General features: G+C 37.4%; 1 protein-coding gene across 1 annotated transcript in view; it reads left to right on the top strand.

The window, feature by feature from the left end:
* The window catches only part of ANKIB1 (ankyrin repeat and IBR domain containing 1), a 150,317-nt gene that overhangs the window by 85,981 nt on the left and 41,860 nt on the right, over positions 1-22,476 (top strand). Inside the window, exons 4-6 of the mRNA XM_007461891.1 lie at positions 10,499-10,681; positions 15,476-15,593; positions 22,324-22,470. Coding sequence (XP_007461953.1) covers positions 10,499-10,681; positions 15,476-15,593; positions 22,324-22,470 — 448 coding nt within the window. The remainder of the gene's footprint in view (positions 1-10,498; positions 10,682-15,475; positions 15,594-22,323; positions 22,471-22,476) is intronic.

Here is a 22,476-nt window from a genome sequence, read left to right as displayed (position 1 = left end):
CTCTTTCCACCCCCTCCGTCCACCAGGAGAGGGGTGATTCAGGAGCAGAGGGCAGGGGCCTTCACCTTTAATCACCACACCCTCACCTGTCCTCTTTGCTAATCGAAATTCTCTCCTTCCCTCAAGTCAAGCTCAAGTGCAGAAAGTTCTTCTGATGTTCTGGAGGAGGGGCGAGGTTAAGGAAATAATCCAGGGAGAGGAGGAAAGATGGACTGTGATTATTGAGTTTGAGGTATTTGAGCTAACATGAGGGGCTGGCAGGAGCCCTCCTGTTGCTCTTCTCCCAAATCCCACATTCACATCTGGGCCTCCTGCCTGTCTCTGTGCTCTGGGCACTGTCACTTGCAGACTATTCTGGCTTCAGGCCCATGTGGGCCAGACTGCCCCTAACAGACATCAGAAACCGATGCATGCTGCCCTGTGGGGGGCCTCAGGGGTGCTCCAGTGAGCACTAAGCTGCATTGTAATAGACCTCAAGTGATGCTGTACCAGGTACCAGGTGGTAGGGTGACTTCTGGATACACCTTGTCCTGATTGTATTGAAAATAAAGCAGAAGGCGTCGCCAAGAAGAAATTAAACCACGCCTGATGAGCTGCCTCACACTGCTCACCCGCCTGCCTGCGTGTTTTGACTGTGTTCCTGGGTGAAAAGCCACTTTGCGCTTCCTCTGTGGCTGGTTCCATTAGGCATATCTGCCGTCCCTCCTCATCCAGCTGCTCAAGCAGGGGTCTTGAGTCAGGAGCTGGACCATATACCTCTCTTGACCAGTTCACAGCCCAAGAGTCCCAAAGATTGAGAAGGTCTCTTGGGGACGGGAGACTCCCATGTTTTGAGGAGCTGAAGTTGACCTCCTCGCACTCACAGTTCCCTGGTGGCCTCTACCCCAGGACCAGCTAAGGCCAGAGCAGCCTGGGGCAGGTAGCCAGGAGTCCCCACCTCTGAGCATCCCACCTCTATCCTGATGCAAGGGCAGAAATTCCAAGGCATTTCCATGCTGGGGAGAAGGGAAGGGCAGGATGAGAAGGCTTTGCTCTCCCTTTGGGAAAGTTGCTAAAAAGTGACGAGAAGAGGTCAGTGACTAAGTCACAAATTCATTCATGCAGCACGTATGTCTAGAGCACTGTTGTGTGCAGGCATACCAGTTGCTGGTTGAGGGTGTGTGATCCCATTCCCCTCCCCCTCGCTCCACACTTCCCAGCCAAGCCCCCGTGAGGCTGGGTCAGATGAGTAGAAGGTGGAATTCTTGCAGGAGAGTGGGGAGCAGAGACAGTATTAGGGTTCAGAGCTAAATGCCTTTATCTTCCTGCTGTATAATCTTGGGTCCACCACAGGCCATTCTATTTGAATGAAAAAATTCATTCCGTGGTTTAGTCTTAAAACCTCACCCTCAAACACACACGTGCACGCGTGCACACACACAACACACACACACACACACACACACAATTAATGTAAAAGAGATCATGCCGGTTCTGAGCCATCAAAGGCAGATGTCTCTGCAGCAGTGTGCTAAGGACTCCTGACCTGTGACTTTGGGGAACATGCACATAGATGACCAGGTTCTTAGCATCCTCCCTCTCAACACAGCTGGCCCCTTCCCTGTACTTTTCAGTGATGCCTTCAACCAGGAGAGGGGGATCATCTCCTCTCTCCTCCCTCCCCCACCTGCTGCCTTGGCACCACAAAGAGGGCTCGTTGTTTGTGTTGACTGCTCATTTCTTTTCATCTGTTAATCTGTGGAGGCTTTGTGATTATCCACGCTGAGTGTGAGTTTGTACTGGGGAGAGAAGGTGGTTGTGTTTTTTTCTCTCATTCGACATCAATGGAGGTTGTCAAAGCATAGGTAAATATTCAGCAACCATTCAAATGGAGAAACACCAGTGGGGCCCGTGACATTGCCTCACAAATGGTGTTTGATTAATAAATTGGAGATGTGGAATTGCGAAGCCATTGGTGCAGGGCTGGATTAAAAACATCTTAATCATAGAGTTCTTTTGGGAACTTGCAGGTGTGACAGTATGAGTGGTTAAATATTTTATATATATATATGTATATACATATATATATATGTATATACATATACATATGGAATATCTAGCCCTGAAGTTTCTCAAGCTATATTGCTGCCTAGTTGACAGTGGACATTCCAACAGTCTCTCAAATTCAGTGTTGCCAAAACTGTACTCAGTCTTCTCTACCCACCAGTTCCTCCTCCTGACTGCCTTATTCCTATTAATGATGCTACTATTATCCCCATATCTAGTCTTGATACCTGGATTTACCTTGGGACTGTTTTTGGTTTTGTTTTGTTTTGTTTTTGCGTCAAACTTATGCCACTCATTTGCAGAACAGAACTCTTCCTTGCCACTTTTGGCCAGCCCCTTCTTTTTATCTCTGTTGGCCACCTTCTAACAACAGGTGCTTATATCAAATCCTCACTTTGTATTTTTCAGAACTTCCTTGAGTAGGAAAATCTGGAGTTTCACAAATATTTATCATTCAAAATTATTTATGAGATAAAAGTAACACAAAGAGGAGTGTGCTGCAATTGTTTGAAAATTAGAAATGCTTATATGTTGAACATTTATTAAGACAAACTATAATTAAAGCCCCTTTAATTTTAATTTTTTCATATTTCAAAGAATTATTTCAAGGGTAAGCAGACTTTTTTCTGTGAAAGCCCAGATAGTAAATATTTTAGGCAACTGCTCAACTATGCTACAGTATCCTGAAAGCAACCATAGACAATGTATAAGTGAGCATGGCAGTGTTCCATTAAAACTTTGTTTATGGACATTCCCACTTGAATTTCTTATAATTTTCACATATCACGAAATAATCTTTTGATTCTTTTCAACCATTTTAAAATGTAAAGTTTTTAGGGCTTCCCTGGTGGCACAGTGGTTAAGAATCCGCCTGCCAATGCAGGGGACACGGGTTCGAGCCCTGGCCCAGGAAGATCCCACATGCCGCGGAGCACCTAAGCCCGGGCATCACAACTACTGAGCCTGCGCTCTAGAGCCTGCAAACCACAATTACTGAGCCCATGTGCCTAGAGCCTGTGCTCCACAACAAAAGAAGCCACCACAATGAGAAGCGCACGCACCCCAACGAAGACCCAACGCAGCCAAATAAATAAATAAATTTATTTTTAAAAAAATAGTTTTTAGTTTGTGGGCTATACAGGAACAGGCAGCAGGCTAGATTTGGCTCACAGGCCTTAGTTTGCAGTGGACCCCTGCATTATGCAAAGATTGGGAGAGGAAACCAAAGATGACTCCACACTATAGAAGCTTATTTTAAATATGTAAAATAACATTATCAATATGTAGCAAGTCCTGTATGATTTAAGTATACAAAGAACTTTAAAAATACTATGTAATGGATGCCCAGCACACAAAAATGGAACTCCATTAAAATATAAATGTTACAAGAATTTAATACTGTAAAAAACACACTTTTTTCTTGGTTGCTGAGTTTTTGTTTTTCCACTTTGGAATAGAGATGGACTTTGGAGAGGAATGATGGGTTAGGTCTATTAGCAAGGCCCAATTAAAAGTTTAGTGATTTTTCCTCCCCTTTGTGGACTTCCCTAGATCAAGCCTAGTCATTAGGCCTCATTTTATTTATATTGGTGCTTCACCCGTCACAGTGATTCAAGAACTGGCTGATGTGACAGAGGTGGTGGTTGTGTTTGATAGTGCTTCAGCTCTTTGTGAAAAGCATTTTTTAAAATGAGTATTATCTTTAGATATTTCCTATGCATCCTTGTCCTACTTGCTTATTCAAAGCTTTAAGTGTAGCTGCTCATTGTTAGATCAAATAAAGGTCACTAGAAAACCAAAGGTCATAAATCACACTTCCCTTTACAGCTACAGGGGCTATTTGACACTTTGGCAGCTATCAGAATATTTCATACTTCATTGAAAAGCCAAAAAAATCATTCACAAATCGTACTGAAGAGTTTTACTTAATTATATTGTGTTTTTAGCACCTGGGGTTTTAAAACTGTAAAAAGAATACAGAAATTGTAGTCTCAGCTCAGCAACTGAGTAACTTTGCCTGTTTCTGGGCCTCAGTTTTCTAATTTTTAATCAAGAAAGTTATGATTTTATTATTGCCTCCAAAACATTATGATGCTAAGAGCTATTAAGTATTTAGGCATTAACTGTTATAGGCATTGAAGGGAAGGAGACATCATTTAAATTTTACTTAGCCCAGAAGATTTCATGGGTAGTAGTAATATTTGAGTGGATGAGATTTCAGTTTAAGTATTTGGAGGAGGCCACTCAAAATGTGGCCCTCAGCACATTTTGTAGCATCAGTAACGCCTGGGAGCTTGTTATAAATACAAATTCTTGTGCCCCACACACCTCCAGATTCCAAATCAGAATCTCTGGGGGTAGACTCCAGGAATGCTTTAAGCAAGTTTTACTGGTTATTCGTTTGCATGTTATATATAGTTTGAGAAGCACTGTTCTAGGTCTCAAACAAATGCAGATTGAAGTATTTTGCAGAGGTTTGATAAGACAGATGACTTAAAATGAAGATAGAAGCCATACTAAGTAGAAATACTAATGCCAAGAATTTTGGATTTATTTATAGAAAATTGAGCCATTTAAATTTTTTGATTGGTGGAGAGCTATTATGAAAGCAAATATAGTAAGATTAGCCTAATGGTTGTAATGTAGAATAGAGTTGAAAGGGGGGACTTCTAAAGGAGTGGTTCTTAAAGCCTTGCTACCCAGACAGTGGTCCTCAGACTGGTATTGGCATGAATTTGGGTACTTGTTGGGAATGCAGAATCTCAGGCCTCATCTCAGATCAGCTGAGTCTGAATTTGTAGTTTAACAAGAACCCCAAGGTGATTCATTCATACTTACATTAAAGTTTGAGAATCCTTGGCTTAGAGCAGTAGTCTGTGGGACATACAATGGAATCATCTGTAAAGAGTTCATATATTTAATCCCCACTCTAGATCACCCTAATATGACTATCATATTACCCAGATGATTCATAAACAATTTGGAAACCTTTGTGCTGAAACAGTGGTTGTAACCATGTCTGCACAAAAAATCCCATAGTGTAGACCATATCTCAAATCAATAAAACTGGAATTTCTGAGAGTGGACCCCCAGACACTAGTATATTAAACTTCTCCAGATGATTCTAGTGTTCAGCCAAGGTTGAAAACCAGTGTACTAGAGGGAGTGACAGGAGTTAGAATATTATTGCATTAATTCTGCTGTGAACTGATAAAGGGCCTGGATTTGTATGGTGGTATTAGAAACGGAAATAATGAGGCAGATAAATTTAGGTGACTTGGTCAGTTGATACAAGAAAGTAAGGGAGAGAAAAGTTAAAAATGATGGAGACTTTAAAATGTTAATATTAACAATGTTGAGCTATCTTTGGATAATATAATTTTCTCTCTTTGATTTTTTTGCATTTTGTGTAACAATCTGCTATCATATCTATAATTAGAGTAAAATAAATTAACTTTATTTTTAAGTAAACTGAGCATGGTTTTGAACATAGTTCACTTTGAAGCCTGCTAACATTTGACAGATATTTAAAAAGTGAGATGAGGTGTTGTATGTCAACTACACTTTAGTAGTAAAAAGAAAAAAAAAATTAAAAGTGAGATGAGGTGAAGGAATTGGTTAGAAGGAAGGGAGAATATCTTGCGTTTTCATTTAGAAGGAGATTGCGGTCTTCGATTATCCACATGAAATGGTATTCAGGCTATTGAAGATTAGAACTAACTGGGAGTAATGAATATAGATTTAGAATTAAATGTTATCTGCAAGGTAAGGTATAGATGAGAAATCCAAGGAAAAGACTTTATAGATAAAATTACAGAATTAAAGTCACAGCATCAACTTGGAGAATGCCTCTGTTTAAAGGGAGTGAGAACAATAAGTGGCCTACAACAAAACCCAAAAAAGCAGAGAAGAGAACCAAAATAATACATTGTCGAGGATGCCAAGAGAAGAATTTCAAGGAGAGGAGGTAGTCAGTCATTTGATGTGCTTCAGAAAGGGCAAGGAATTACAAGACTGATAAGGCTGTTGGATTTGAGAGGTATTAATGACTTTCAGGAATATTATAGTGGAGTGGGCAGAGTAGAAGATTGCTGGGAGAAATTGAGTAATTTGCTGAGGAAGTAGAGAGACAGCGGGTGTCAGTCACTAATTTGACAAATGTGGCCAAGAGAGAAAGTAAAGTATTGGGGAAGTGACAAGAAGGCTAACAGAATTAAGATAGGGGACTCCTGTACCAGGAGCCAGTAGAAAGTCAGAGAGTGAAGATGAAAGGAATAATGGAGTGCTCAAGGTCATAGAGGAAACAGATGAGGAAATGGTAATTTTACAACCGGAAGAGACTAAGAATCATCTTTTTTTACATTTTTTCTCAAGATTATGTAAGCCTCATTTTATAGATGGACCTGGTAAACTGAGACTTACAGAAGTTAAATGACTTGTTCAGAGTCAACCAGCCATTTAGATGATGGATCAAAGGGGTGGGAAGGGATTTGTCATGAACTAAGGGCTGTCCTTCCCCTCTTCCTCTGGGATTATGAACAGAAAGGAAGGCAAAATCGTTAAACAGATGCGCTGAGATAGTGATAATTGTATGTTTCTTTTAAGGTAGAAAATTGTATGTACCACCAAGTGTCTGAGATAGGCTAAAAAACACATTTGAATAAAATATTCAGTTCTCCTTGCTTGAGTGGAGAAAATGATACTTAGAATGCTTTGGTTGAAGCATTTAAAAACTACCTCTTCAGAACCACGTGTAACACCCTATTATGTAAAAGCAAAACAACTGACTTTATGCAGCAAAAGTTTAACAGATATCTTGACATCTTCTGCTTTCTTGTGTTCCAGCCTTAGGCCCTAAAGGTCAGTATGCTAAAATTCTTTTTTAAAAAATAATCCTCCAATGTCAGGCAGTACTGGTGATAGCTAGCTAGCTTCTATGCCAAAGGTAGCATATACGTTGATTTTCCTTGCCAAGACAAATGCTGTAAATATGGACCCTCCATTCCATCACTGATTATGAGTTTCTGTCCAGGTACCAATTGCAGCAATGAGATACAGGTTTTTGTGGCCCCTCACCCCACTCCCATCAGACTCATCTGGGGACTCCTTTCGAATTACCAATCAAGGCAAGAAGTCTCAAGTTCTAATAATAGTCAACAGTGACTCTCAACATGACTTCTCATCCTTGCCAAGACAAATGCTGTAAATATGGACCCTCCATTCCATCACTGATTATGAGTTTCTGTCCAGGTACCAATTGCAGCAATGAGATACAGGTTTTTGTGGCCCCTCACCCCACTCCCATCAGACTCATCTGGGGACTCCTTTCGAATTACCAATCAAGGCAAGAAGTCTCAAGTTCTAATAATAGTCAACAGTGACTCTCAACAATGACTTCTCACACATCCTTTTTTTTTTTTTTAAACCCCAAGGAATGCAGTCCATACTCTGGAAGGTTCGTCTTACCAATATTCTGGAATGGCACAGCCTCTTAAATTTTGTCTTTGCTTTTGCTAAAGAGTAGGGTGATTAAGTTAAAGATTTATCTTGTTTGCTAATATTTAGAATCTCTTCTGTGGTAGTATCTGTTGTGGAAGTAAGTCATAGCTTTGAAAGCCATCCCAATGTGCATTTTCTGCTACTCTGAATATCAAAGAACCATAGAGTCAAGTCAGCTCTCAGTTCTGTAGCAGCCAGAAGCAAATAGTCTGTTTTATGTTAGTGAAGCAGAAAGGCTGAAAACAGTAACAGACCCTGCAATAGGTATGATAAGTCTGTGGACTTAATACAAGTCGCCAGTATTGAACAGAGAAGGTAATATAAATATGTCAGTTTCCATGCCACACAGGCCATAGTCTAGGGTCGTTGCTTGTCAGACTTTAATGTGCATAAGAATCTCCTGGAGATGAGAATCAGATTCTGATTTAGAGGCCTGGAGTGGGAGGGGCTTGGGTGGTAGCCCTGAGAGTCAGCATTTCTAACAAACCCCCTGGTGTCCCCGGACCACATTTAGGCTAAAAAGGTTCCAGGTGGTAAATAGCAGCTGATATGACCTTGCCTTCAGGCTCTAGAAGGTGGCTGCAACAGTGACTGCTGAGAGCTATTGCTTCACAGATTTTTTTTCTGTAAAGGGCCAGATGTAATGGGTAAATATTTTAAGCTTTGTGACCACAAGTCTATGTTTCATATTCTTCTTGGTTTGTTTGTTTGCTTGTTTTTACAACTTAAAAAATGTTTTAAACCATCTTAGCTCTGAGGTATACGTTTGGCTTAGAGCAAGAAGCCTAAGTCATATCCATTGGGCTTGTCAAGTTAGCCCATGGCTTCCAGGCCTGGCATTGGTATAAGTCCCTTATTTTATCAGGGCCTCTTGGGATGACTGTGGAGGAACCATAAGGATTAAGGATGACAGTTCCAAAAGCAATAAAAGAACTTTACAGGAAGATCCGTGTGTTTGTTGGAGGGAGAGGAGATAAAATTATTTGGAAGAAAATGAAAAGAAGCTACCATTTTTATTAACCCACATAAAAAATGAAAATCTCTAAAAATTATTCACATTTAGATCATAAATAAGATCTGGCCAGAACTTTATGGTGGGCCCAGAATACATTTGACTTCTTTATTTTGTGATCAGCCTATTCTTTGGGTCAGTACAATGTCCAGTCATGGTTAAGAACTTGGTCAAACTTGTGTCTGAATCCCAGTTCTACTGCTTATTAGTTGAGTAACTTTGGTCAACTTGTTTAACTCTTCTGAAACATTATAATATCCCTGCTACTTGGGGTCATTAATATTAAGTAAGAATATGTATCTGAAGTCCCAGCATAGTGCTTAGCACTTAGAAAACAATAAGTGGTGGCTGTTACTGTGTTGTTATGGTTGTGACTGAATTCTATAAAAGAATCAGCTCCGTGACTAATTGTCAGGCTGACCTTTAGGGTTGTCCTAGATTCTGGCCCTCACGGTATTCATGTCCTTGTTAATGTCTCTGCAGACATACTGGGGAAACTTGAACCTATAGCCCTTAATAACATATTTAACTTCTGCAAAACCAGCAGAAACCTCAGTAGCGCACAAGACAAGTTCCTATTCCATGTAATTTTAAAAGTGGGATTTCCTTGGGCGAAATCCTACCTTTAAATATCAAGAGATTTGATAGAGTATCTTCCCAACTTGGCTATCAGTAGCTATTCCCATTGCTTATTTTGAGGAATATTGAAAACAGTTTTGCTTCAGTGATTTGCTCAACCGAATTTTATTTCAACGTTTAGCTGGATAATGAATGATACAAATGAAAACTTTTGTCCACCTTGTCAGGACATCCAGGTATTAGTAGTTAAAGTAACAGTATTGGCTGTGTCCTTCTTTTTTAAGAAAGATTTATAGAAATGTATAAAATTTAGAGCATTGAATGACTATAAAATTATTGATTTTTAAGTAAACTTTGGATTGGACAGAATACTTAAGAATTTCTTTGTAAAGTTTAAGAAATTGGTTTGTTGTTGTTTTTAACCAAAGGAAGTCATCTTTTTTTTTTTTTAATAAATTTATTTCATTATTTATTTTTGGCTGTGTTGGGTCTTCGTTGCTGTGCGCGGGCTTTCTCTGGTTACAGCAAGCAGGGACTACTCTTTGTTGCTGTGTGAGGGCTTCTCATTGCGGTGGCTTCTCTTGTTGAGAGCACGGGCTCTAGGTGCAGGCTTCAGTAGTTGTGGCATGTGGGCTCAGTAGCTGTGGCTCGCGGGCTCTAGAGTGCAGGCCCAGTAGTTGTGGCGCACGGGCTCAGTTACTCTGCGGCATGTGGGATCTCCCTGGGCCAGGTCTCGAACCCGTGTCCCTTGCACTGACAGGCAGATTCTTAACCACTGCGCCACCAGGGAAGCCTCAAAAGGAAGTCATCTTAACGCTAATAAGCAAGAATTGCTAATCTTAAAATTAGAAGCCACTGGTAACTAAATAACTTTTATTGTCATTTCAGATACATACTGTTGAATTTTTGTTGTGCTTACTTTATTAAAATTTTTCTAATAGGCAGCATGAAATAACTTGTCATTTAAATCTATAGTTGCAAGGTTTTTTTGTTTTGTTTTGTTTTTAATAAATTTATTTATTTATTTTTGGCTGCATTGGGTCTTCGTTGCTGCGTGCGGGCTTTCTCTAGTTGTGGTGAGTGGTGGCCACTCTTCCTTGCAGTGCACGGGCTTCTCATCGAGGTGGCTTCTCTTGTTGGAGAGCAGGGGCTCTAGGCGCGCCGGCTTCAGTAGTTGTGGCTCAAGGGCCCTAGAGCACAGGCTCAGTAGTTGTGGCGCACAGGCTTAGTTGCTCCGCGGCATGTGGGATCTTCCCGGACCAGGGCTCGAACCCGTGTCCCCTGTATTGGCAGGCAGATTTTTAACCACCGTGCCACTAGGGAAGTCCTATAGTTGAAAGTTTTTGAAAAAATCTTTTTTAGCTTTTAGTAAAACATGGAGGAGACTTGTTTGCTGAGAATGAGAATAAAGATACTCCTTGTGATTGTGCTGAAAAGCAACACCACAAAGATTTGGCCCTCAATCTGGAATCTCAAATGGTATTCTCACGAGATCCTGAAGCTGAGGAAATAGAAGCTGAATATGCTGCATTAGACAAACGAGAGGTAAGTTTTTTTTAATAAGAAAATTATATGGATTTTATATTAAATTTTATTTTTTCTTCTTTAAAACCCAGTTTGTGTGGTCTTCTTTGCAATATGCTAAATATCCTGTGATCTACATAGCCATAAGTATGAAAATACATCTAGAAAACCTGGAGGTGGTGTCTGTCCTTTAGCATATGTAAGTATGTTTAATTACATATAAATAGAGGTGCTGACTCCAAGACTCCAGTCCTGTACTTCAGTCTCTGCCTGTCTTCTGGATTGCTCTTATCAACAAACATGCTTTGGTAACTCCCATCTTAAAAAACAAAACAACCTCTCCATTGACCACTCTTCCCCAGCCCTGTCCCTGTTCCCCTTCACTTGTAGCCCCATATCTCTGATCTTCATATGAGAAAAACAAAACTTAGGAGCTGTCTATACATACCAACTTCCTCACCTTCCCTTCACTCTTCAGCCCATTGCAGTGTGACTTTCTTCCCTTCTACTCTGATGGAACTGCACTGATGTGGACATCAAGAGTCACTGTGTTGCCAAATCCAGTAGGTGCTTTTCTTACTTGAATTCTTCAGCACCACTTGACATAATTAACCACTCCCTTAGTGAAACACTCTTCCCTTGGCTTCAGTGACATTGCTTTCTGGTTTTCCTTTAAGTCTTCCTTGTCTCAGTAAACATTACCTCCATCCACTCACGCATAAATGTGGCAAGCATTCTCGATTCCTCACATCCAAGCAGTCTGGGAATTCTGTCATTTTACCTCCAAAGTTATAACCTAAATCCATTTACTCCTCCCATTCTCTACTCCTACCTCCCTAGGTCCTCTCCACCTTCACTTCTCATCCAAACTACTATAGTAGTTTCCTGACTGGTCTCCTTTCTTCTGTTCTCGTCCCCTTATAATCCATTTTGTGCACAGTAGCGAGAGTGCCTTTTAAACTTAAATTAGATCATACCACTTAAACCATAGAGTGACTTTTCATAGCACTTAGAATAAAATCCAAACTGTTTGCTCAGATATAAGACCTTATATGGTCTCGCCACTATTTACCTCTCCAACGTCATGTCACTGGCACACTTTGCTCTAATTGTAGCACCTAGACTATTCTAAGGCTTTTGCATTTCCTGTTCCTTATGTCTAAAATCATCTCCCAAGTTTTCTCTTGACTATATCAGTTCTGCAGAGAGACAGTGTTAGACCATTCTTTCTGAAGTAGACCCCTCTCCTTCCATTATTCTTTACCATATACCCTGTTTATTTTTCGTAGCACTTATCACATGCTATAATTATTTTGTATATATATTTTTATAGTTTACTTGTTTACTGCCTTTCTCTTTTATTAGATTGTCAGCTTTATGAGGGCCAGAACCATAACTGCCTTATTTAGCAGAATATTTTCAGTGTCTAACACACTGCATGCACAGTGGGCATCCATAAATATTTCTTAAATAAAGACATTATTATAAGACACAGTAAATTTTTTCCTCTAAAAATGATTCTGATTCTTCAGTGTTCAGTGCTAACTTGATTCTGAGAGGACTTATATAACTATTATTTGTATGTGTTTAGACACTTTTATTTGCCATTCCTCTTTAAATTAGTTTTCTTTTTCTTTCTTTGTATCAGTATTGGACTGCTTTGAAGGTTATTGCTGGTCTGTGTTAATCTGAAAAAGAAGCAGTTTATCTTTGCAGCAGGAAAGAGAAAGGCACCTTCATCTTAATCCCTCCTGCAGAAGAAAGGGGTACTGCCCGCTTGGAACTGAGCAGTGTATTGAAACACATCACATGACCTAGTTACAGTTCCATTGCAGAAATTCAGAGTGAATATGTTACATGTTCATGAAGGCAATATGTCTTTCTCCTTCAAGGACTATTTTTCTTCCATTGTAACCTATTTAAGTTTTAGACTGTGCATTAAAAAAAAAGAATCTATACAGATTGCTTTATATCAATATTATTCCTTTCTTAATGTATCTAAAGTCGAATTTTATTTGGTTCAACATAAATTAGGTAGAATGATGGCTAATCTGAAAAAGAACATTTAGGAAATATACCAGGAAATAAACAGTTGCCACCACTGGGAATATCAGGAAATATTGGTTTTCATTGCTGAGGCAGGAAAGATACCTGGAGTCCCAAATCTGAACTTGGAACACAGTTTCTAGAAGCAATGTTTTATATAGTGTATAAATTCTAGACTGGAATGAGTACTACAAATTTAATCATTAAAGGATTTGGTAGATGTTTGCAGGACAAAGTATGGTTCATAAATTAGCTTAAAAGCAAACTGTACATGATGATTTGGGGGCACTTTTTAAAGGATAGTTGGGTTAAATTTCCCCTTTTTCCTTTTTTAGTTAATCCCTATATAGAATAGTTTAGGTTAAATTTTTATTTCTTTTTCTACTTAAGGTTATAGGATACCTGTAATATGTAGAGATTCATGGCAGTATAGCTGAATGCATAATAGGTGTAGTAGACTATTAATACAGTGTGATATGAAATGTATTCAGCATTAAGTTTTTACTATCATTTGTAAAAAGAGTAACACTGCAGACTGATTGAGTGCATGCTCTCCCCCTGTTTAAAGCTTTTTAACATCCCCAGTGATTTTTCTTTAATTTTTTTTTTTTTTTGGCCGTGCTGAGTGGCATGTGGGATCTTAGTTCCCTGACCAGGGATCGGACCCGCGCCCCCTGCATTGGAAGCGCGGAGTCTTAACCACTGGACCACCAGGGAAGTTCTTTAATTTTTTAATCAAAAGTTTTTCAGCCAAACACCCCTTTTATAAGAAGAAGCAGAATGAAAATTTAAAATATTCATCATTCTACCACTATTTATTTATAAATAATACTTGTAACATTTTACCTTCCATTTTTCATCAGTGTGATGATATTGTACATTTTACATCCTGTAGGTTTTTTTTTTCTTAACATTTTTTGATATTCACAAACTCATCATGGAAAACATTTTGAATGACTGCTAACTACTCTAACATGTAGATGTCCTGTAACTCCCTGAAAGTATATTTGGGTTCCTTGCATTTTGTCACTTTTAAAAGTAACATTGCAATTGACCAGTTTTGTTCACATTGTGATTAGACCTTAGGATAGATTCATATAAGTAAAGTTATTGAGTCACAAGATCAGTATTTTAAAGGCTCACGATACGTGATGCTTAGTCATTAAATGATAATCCAATTTCTGTTTTTACCCACAGTACATCAGAGGGCCATCTCACTGCAACCTTACCAATATTGAGGGGTGTTTTTGTTTTTGTTTTTTTCCAAACCTTGGCAGTTTTTTAGGTAAAGAGTTTGTATACTTGAGGATGTTTGTGTTTTTATAACTTTTGACATTTTAAATTTATTGATTGTCACAAATTCCTTATATATTAAAAGCAACACACTTTTTATGTTTAAATCTTGGCAGTTTCTTTTGCAGTCAAGTTTGTCAGTCTTTCCTGTCATTACTACACTCATTGCTTATATATGCTTCCCTGCCAGAAGACATCTTAGGATCAGGAAACATATATCAACTGAGAGAAATTACCCTGGTGAATAGAGTTCCCACCATATGGGGTTAAGTAAGAATTGATGAAATGGTTTCCATGATAATCAAAAAAACAAAGCAAGAAATAAAGATAATATCTAATTTTAAAATATCTATAAATCAGCTATAAGGGATAGGGCTTACTGACTGCCCAGAACTCTCTGGAATGTGTGATAGATGTTACCAAAGGACATCCTCAATTGTTGTTATTCTGATAAGTATTTGAGAATTTCTATTGCTTCTTAAGTTATGGTCTTTAGTTCTATGCTTACTACAGTAAGCTGGTTACATCTGTTTAAAGGATTGAAATAGATATGTGTATCAATAATAAAAACACAGTATTGAATAAAAATAAAAGCAAGTTGCTTAGCGATATATTTAATGTTATGCCATAATATTATGATAGCTACAAATCAAATTCATGATAGTGATTGCTGTAAGCAAGGATGGGGAAAATTAGGGAAATGTAATGGGGAAAACATGTCACAGGTTATTTTAGCTTTTATAAATTTCTGAATAGTGAGACATTTGTGATTTTATTCCTTGTATGTTTTCTGTTAAATGCAAAGAAAAAAAAGTATAAAGGATAACAAAAGAATTTTAAAAACCTGAAATGATACAGTACCTTTATGAAGAAAGCTAAGAAGCATTAACACTTGAATAAACAGAGAGAATACATTTATGATAAGTTGAATAGTATGTCATAATCACTTCTCTCCAAATTAATAGGTATCATATAATCCCAGTAGCAATCCAGATTGTATCTTAATAAGTGTAAATGTTGGTGGTTCATTGATTAAAGTGAGTCTAAGTGAAAACATATATTGATATATTCACACACAATTGATTTGCAAAAAGAAAAGACTGGATAAAAATACTTGAGAACTTTAATCATGACCGTTGCTCAGTGGTGGGATTATAGATTTTTATTTCTAATTCATTTTTATATTATTCAGATTTTTAAAACTATGAAGTAAGATGGTTTTGTCATTATAGTATGATTCTTTTGTTTTAGAATGATAAGGTACATGAGACTAGGCATCCACTTTCCATCTTAAAAAAGACGTGAGAGAGTAGTTTGAAGTCCATGATAGTGGAACATACAGAGCCTTTTTAACTTCATTGCCAAACTGGAACTGGAAGGTTAGATAAATGATAATCATATATTTTTATTTATAGGCATTTAGAACTTCCTAATAGTATAATAGCCAATTTAACTTTGTTTTTCTTCTTTTTAAAGCCATATGAAGGATTAAGACCTCAGGATCTTCGTAGATTGAAAGATATGCTTATTGTGGAAACAGCAGACATGCTCCAGGCTCCACTATTTACTGCTGAAGCTTTACTTCGAGCTCATGGTAATGAAAGAAATGTGCTTCTGATAACATGAGTGCCTTTTGAAACTTTTCAGAGTTAAAAGGTGGCTATTTTAATGTTTTAATATAAAAATAGTTTGCTAAACAAGCCTAAGTTCATTTTTGTGCAGTAGTTACTGCAGTACTCAGCATCCTCATAACATTTTGTATTTTGAAGTATAAACTAGCTACAAATCGTAGAGAGAAACAGGAAATTTCTTTTAAAAGTTGAGCTACTAAATCAACTTATAGATTGTCTAATTTTAGAAATGTATCTGATTCAAGCAGGGTTGACAGTTGGAATCCATAGTCCTAGTCCTGGTTTTGACATTAATTTTTACGAAAAGTCAATTAAATAAAGTTAACAGTTGTGTTATTAGTATTGTCAGTTGTATTTATTTTATGTAAAAGCTGTTTCTCACCATGAAATGCACAAAGAAATTTAGAGAGTCAAGGCAGGAATATGCTCTTCCTTTTAAGGTGAGGTTTTTTGTTTGTTTTTATTTTTTTGAGGACATTACCAAATTTACTTAGGAAAAGTGCTCAGCTTATTTTAAGTTCTCTGTGATACTTAGCATAGCCATTCTGGGAGTTGTTACATGCTGAGTTGGACCCTCTCATTGCACACTTGATATTTGACATTTTGGCTTATTTCAAAGAGGTTTTTTCTGATTTAGAAATGATTTTTAAAAATAGAAAGATAAATGGCTGTTCTCATCCAGTAATTTTGAGGCATACCGGTCTGTTTTAACTGTAAATCTTTACCATCTATACTAAAATAGAATGTCAACTTCCAAAAACTTTTATATAACGTTTTGATCAGAAGAAAATTTAAAACTGCATTTCATCATCCTTTGATCACCTCTGTGAATAATTTGGTATATAACCATCCAGAATCACTAACTTCAATATTGATATTTCCCAGAGTTCTGTACTTGACACCCTTTTCCACTTTATATACCAGTGGCTCTATATTTTAGTATAAATAAGGATAGCCTGGGAAACTAACCAGAGATTCCTAGGACGACTTCCAGAGAGTCTAAGTCTTTAGGTGAGGGATGCAGCATAAAAACGTGTGTTGTAAGCAAGCCTTACAAAGTAGACTGTTTTCTGAGAAACACTGCTGTTCACATTTATCTAATGAAACCAAGGGTTTCAAAAACCACCTAAATAATAAAGAATATATCTACCACCTGACCTTAATAAAGTATTCAAGGCTTTATTTCTAAATGCCTTTTTAACATTTTCTCCTCAACCTAAGGATGTCCACACCTGAACTCATCATTTCTCCGACTGTCTTGATAAATGGACTTGATAAATGCCACATTAATTTAATCACCCTAACTAGAAACTGGGTAGTCATACTTTCCTTCTTCATATCTATTACATTTGGCCACAGTCTTATCATTTCTCTTCCTAAATATCTCTCATCCTCTCCCCATCCTCCCTAGCTCTTTCCATTCTCACTGCCACTGACTTAAATTCAGGTTGTCATTATTTTTCATCTAAATTGTAGTCTCCGCTGTTGCCATTCCTCTTCGTCCTTATTCATTTTTTATATTGCATTTAAAAATTTTGAGCATGTAACTCCCCTGCTGAAAAACCCTTCTCTGGCTCTCCACAGACTTAAAATATCCCAGCTCTTTAGTAGACCTTCATGACCCAGGCTTCTTTACCTGGGCTGTTAATCTTCCCATTTATTTACCCACTCCTGCTTGTCCTTATTAATCACTCTTCCAGGAAACCTATTCTGCTTATGTGTTCCCAAGTATTCACTGAGAGCCTTCCTGTCTCTTCCCATTATATCCTGTGCATGTATGTGTCATACACTTAGAATACAATATTGTAATAATCTCTTTATTTGCTTTTCTTCTACATTAACCTGGGAGCTCTTAGAGGACAGCTTTTTATTGTTTTTTGTTTCCACAATATCTGGCATACCTTAAGCCCTCAGATCATAGTTACAAAATGAATAGATAATATATCTGAAATGTTATTTATATATTTTTAAATCCATCTTTTTATTATAAAACTATTTTTCTCCATTGCCATCTTTTAAAATTTTAAAGTAAATCCTTTGGGAAAAAAATTTAGACCTGGTTTCAAAATCGACATTGAGAAATTCAGAATAGTTTTTAAAATCTTAGAATTTAAAGATAAAATATTTTCCTCTTAGTAATAATATTTAACATTCATAAAAACTTGTAAAGAAATACCAAATACCTTAAATTGTGTTTCTTTTGTGTGAGGTTCACAGCACCCCATCCTTTGCTTGAGCTTTCAGATGAAGAGAGTGCATTTAAATATAATGTAGAGCTGGCATAAAAGTGGAAGCTATTCATCTGTGAGGAACTGTCACGTGACAGTTGTATTAGTTAGGGTAGGCTGGCTGCTGAAATGAAAGTATCGAGTCAAACACAGTAAACATTTATTTATTTATTTATTTATTTTGTGGTATGCGGGCCTCTCACTGTTGTGGCCTCTCCCGTTGTGGAACACAGGCTCCGGATGCGCAGGCTCAGCGGCCATGGCTCGTGGGCCCAGCCGCTCCGCAGCATGTGGGATCTTCCTGGACCGGGGCACGAACCCGTGTCCCCTGCATTGGCAGGTGGACTCAACCACTGCGCCACCAGGGAAGCCCAGTAAACATTTACTAATCATAATAGTCTAAAGTGTTAGGAATGGGACACGGGCTCTGCTCCACACAGTTACTCGGACTGACTGAGACTCTGCCATATTAACAAAGTAGCTTCTGAGGTTGCCTGGATTATCTGCATTCCAGACAACGAATCAGAAAAGAAAAAGTGTGGAGAAATAGGTGTGGGAAGTTTTTTGAGCCAGTCCTGGAAGTGGCATAAATCACTCCTGCACCTATTCCACTGACCAGAATTCAGTCACATGGTCACACTTAACTGCAAGCAATAGTTCTACTCTGTAAAACTGTTGTGTAGTACTTATGGCCATTTCTGCCACAGGTATCTACATTCAGCTAAATTATATAATATATCATAATTCTAACTTACAATATTATATAGAATCTAAGGCGAACTTAACTAGTAATTTTACTGTAATTAAAACAAAGATTTTCTTCTCTGGTGTTTACACATTGTGTCATCAAGTATTTTTAAATGATCGCCTCCATTTTCTTTCCATTGATATTTCCCTAAGTTACTTCTTTTATATAGTAGGGTCAATTCTAATAACGTGATATCTAATTGAATTTTATTACTTGACATTTGTCTATTCTGTGATAACTTTTTTGATAACTTAAGAGTTCTATATTTCAGTCTCCTATTAAGGCATATTATAGAGGCTAATGCAGGTTTTCAGATGGACATCTGTTCTATATTGTTTAGGTAATATCAGTGATATTTTGATAATCAAATAAGATTTTCAGAGATAAACGATGCTAGTGAATAAAAAAGACAGTGCACAGAGCTGCAGTTTATACTAATTGCTGTCAAAATCCGGATGGGCTGTGTTTCAGAGCTATTAAACTGAACTATTTGTTAGATTTATAGATTGTATCCTTGGTAACATTCATTCAGCTTTCCACAGGAAAATAGATTTAAGTATTATGTTATCTACTGTCAAATTTAGTCCCAAAGTATTGAGGTTGAAGACAGAAGACAGAAATGTTTGGCAGTATTTACTAAGTAGTAATTGAATTTTAAGGATGACTCTGTTAAGAATACAAAGGTTATTTTCTGAGCATTTCCTCAGTAATAAAAGTAACTTATATAGTTCAAAGCTACCTAATGAGAAAATAAGAAAAATTTACTTACCTGTTTTTTAAAATATGAGACCAAGGCTAGTTTGCTTGTCCTTAGAGTAAATGTATACTGAAGTATTTTTTAATCTCCTTTGGAGACTCATCACTTCTATAGGTAATTAAACATCAGTAGTCCACACCTCCTCTCACTCTACTCTCTTCCTAGGAAATGACATCTTCTCCCACGGCTTCCATAGATACAGATTTCTCCCTCTAAAACTAGACTTCTGAGCTCTATACACTTATATATAACTGCCGATTTGAAAGCACCGCTAGGATATCTCAAAACCCCCTTAATCTCATCATGTCTAAAATTAAAATCATGCTTTTAAACCTGTACCTGAGTCTCTGGTATTCCCTATTTACATAGATGGCAGCACCAACCAACCAATGTGGAAGATCTGGGACAATAACTTTGACATTTCCTCTCACTCAGACCCTATATCCCATTGTTACCAAATTTTCAGTCTCACGTCCCAGATCTTAGTTTCTTCCTTTCTCTTCATCTCCACTGCAGCCAACCATCGCCTTGGCTACCATAATCTCTCACTGATACTTCCCAGTAGCCTTCTTGCTAGTCTACCTTTCCCTCCACTCTCACCCTATCCAATTTCTTTGTTATTCCATACTGTAGTCAGAATGATCTTTTCAGATCTAACCGCGACAACCTGTTCTTCCTAACCCTAAGCCCAGTATTCACTGGCTTCCTGTCACTTCTAAACTGATGATAGGAGTATTATTAAAAAGTTCTACATGGCCTCGTCCCTGCCTGTTTTCAGCCTCACTCACACAGTGCTTCCCCTCTGGTCTCCATGCTCCAGCTACATTGACTTTTTTAATTTCACAAGGATGCTACCTTCTCTCCTGCCATAAGGCCTTTTAGCATGCTATGTACCATCTGTCTAGAATGTCTTTCCCTCTTCCTTTTACCCAGTTAGCTCCCACTCATCCTTCGGATGTCCACTCCAAGCCATGAGCTCCCTGAATGGGAGTCTCTACCTCTTCTTAATGGTGCTTCTGACAGTGATGATTTTTTTTTTTAATGTGTTGATTTTACTTAATGTCTTTCTCCCTACTAAGTTCCACGAAAGCAGGAATTATGCCTGTTTTTTCCTCCTATTATATCCCTACAGCTTGACATAGTGTATGGCACATAAAAGACATTCAATAAATGTTTGCTAAATGAATGATATGATAGAATCCAAGCAGAAATTGTGCTGGAAAATATTTGTAGTAGATAAGACTAGAATTTAATATGTGTGTATATAAATTATAGTAGTTCTTTTTTTCCATTTATGAAAAAATATTATAGTGGAGATTTGAAAAATAATCATATTGTTCTAAGAAAGTTTTAACTTTTTAAGTAAGTACAAGTATACCTCATTTTATTGCCCTTTGCTTTATTGTGCTTTGCAGATATTGCATTTTTTACAATTTGAACATTTGTGGCAACCCTACATTGTCAGATGATGGTTAGTGTTTTTTAGCAGTAAAGTATTTTAATTAAGGTACTATAGTCTGTTAAGTGTGTAATAGCATTATAGCTAAAAAAACAATGTAGTGTAAACATAACCTTTATATGCACTGGGAAACCAAAAAATTTGTATGACTTGCTTTATTGCCATATTTGCTTTATTGCAGTGGTCTAGAACCAAACTTGCAATATCTCCAAGGTATGCCTGTAGTGTCCTATCAAAACACTCAGGTCCATTTAGCAACATTTCCTAGAATGCACTCATGTGCAGTGTTTTTCAGTTGTTGAATTTTTCTTCTTTTGTAATGACTCCTGTTTTCAATCTTATCTTCCATCTCCCCAAACCACAATAAAGTATACTGTAACTTTACAGAGCTGCTCATGTCTCTCCATTATACTTCTGTGCCTTTGCACATATGGAAACACACTGTATCTTCATTGCATGTCTGAATCATAATTATCCTGGTAAACCACCAAGTATATTGACTTCATATGGTTGAAAAAATCTTACATTGAAAGTTTTCACAGTTATTTGTATTTGATTTGTAAAATGATATAGAATGGGCCCATGGTAAATAATTGACTCATATTGCTTTTGACCCTATGCTTTATTGGGCTGCAGTGGAAAGAACACAGGCTTTGGATTCACAGAAATTTGTTTCAAATCCTTCATATCTGTGTGAGCCTGGGCAAGTTGTGTAATTTCCCTGAGTCTTGGTTTCTTCACCTCAATAATGATTGAAAAGTTTGTTGGGAGGAGTAAATGAAATATATATATAAAACACCTGGGAAAATCATTGGCTATATCAGTTTATTGTTTTGAATGGGTTAGGTTTTTATGGCTCTGGACTTATAATAACATACTTCACTTGACTATTTTTAAAGTGTTTCTACTAGGAAGGTAACCTTTTTTTAGTTAAGCCAGAATCAGGCTCACTTAATGTGGAATTTATATCAAATTCACTAAAACTTTATAATCATAATCTCTTCAGAAGTTCCTTCTGCTTTCAAGCAGTTTATCAAATGATTTTTAGGACTTGTTGGCATTTTGACATGCTTATAGTTAGCTGTGTAATCATTTTACAACTTGACAGCAGTGAGGCCAATTGTGAAGTTACATATTACTCTTGAAAGAGTAAAATGGCTTAATCAAACCTATACCAATAAAAATTAAGTAAATTCCAATGACATGTGAGCCACCACTTTTGATTATTAGTAGAAGTGACTGAAAAATTTTGACCATATTATTAGATATTGACATGGTTGTAAGCCATGATAAATTATAAAACTTTAAATTCTGTTTAAAAATATGAATGGATATAAAATCATAAACATTCATTTGTGATTACTATTTTGATACAAATAATTTTTTTTCCATAGATGACCTATATCTCTCTAACTTATTCTCTTTTGTTATTATGAAGCTGTTAAAACATCACCATATTTCCTCTGTTATTTGAGAGATATCCATTCTATTTTTCTTAAAGATTGGGACAGGGAGAAATTACTTGAAGCTTGGATGTCCAACCCAGAGAACTGCTGCCAACGATCAGGTGTTCAAATGCCAACTCCACCACCAAGTGGGTATAATGCCTGGGACACACTCCCTTCTCCAAGAACTCCAAGGACTACACGCTCTT

Source organism: Lipotes vexillifer, unplaced genomic scaffold (genome assembly GCF_000442215.2).
Source record: "Lipotes vexillifer unplaced genomic scaffold, Lipotes_vexillifer_v1.1 scaffold663, whole genome shotgun sequence".
In the NCBI taxonomy this organism is placed as follows: Eukaryota; Metazoa; Chordata; class Mammalia; order Artiodactyla; family Lipotidae; genus Lipotes; species Lipotes vexillifer.
The sequence above is the reverse complement of the archived record's forward strand: the minus strand, read 5'-3'. Positions and strand labels throughout refer to the sequence as shown.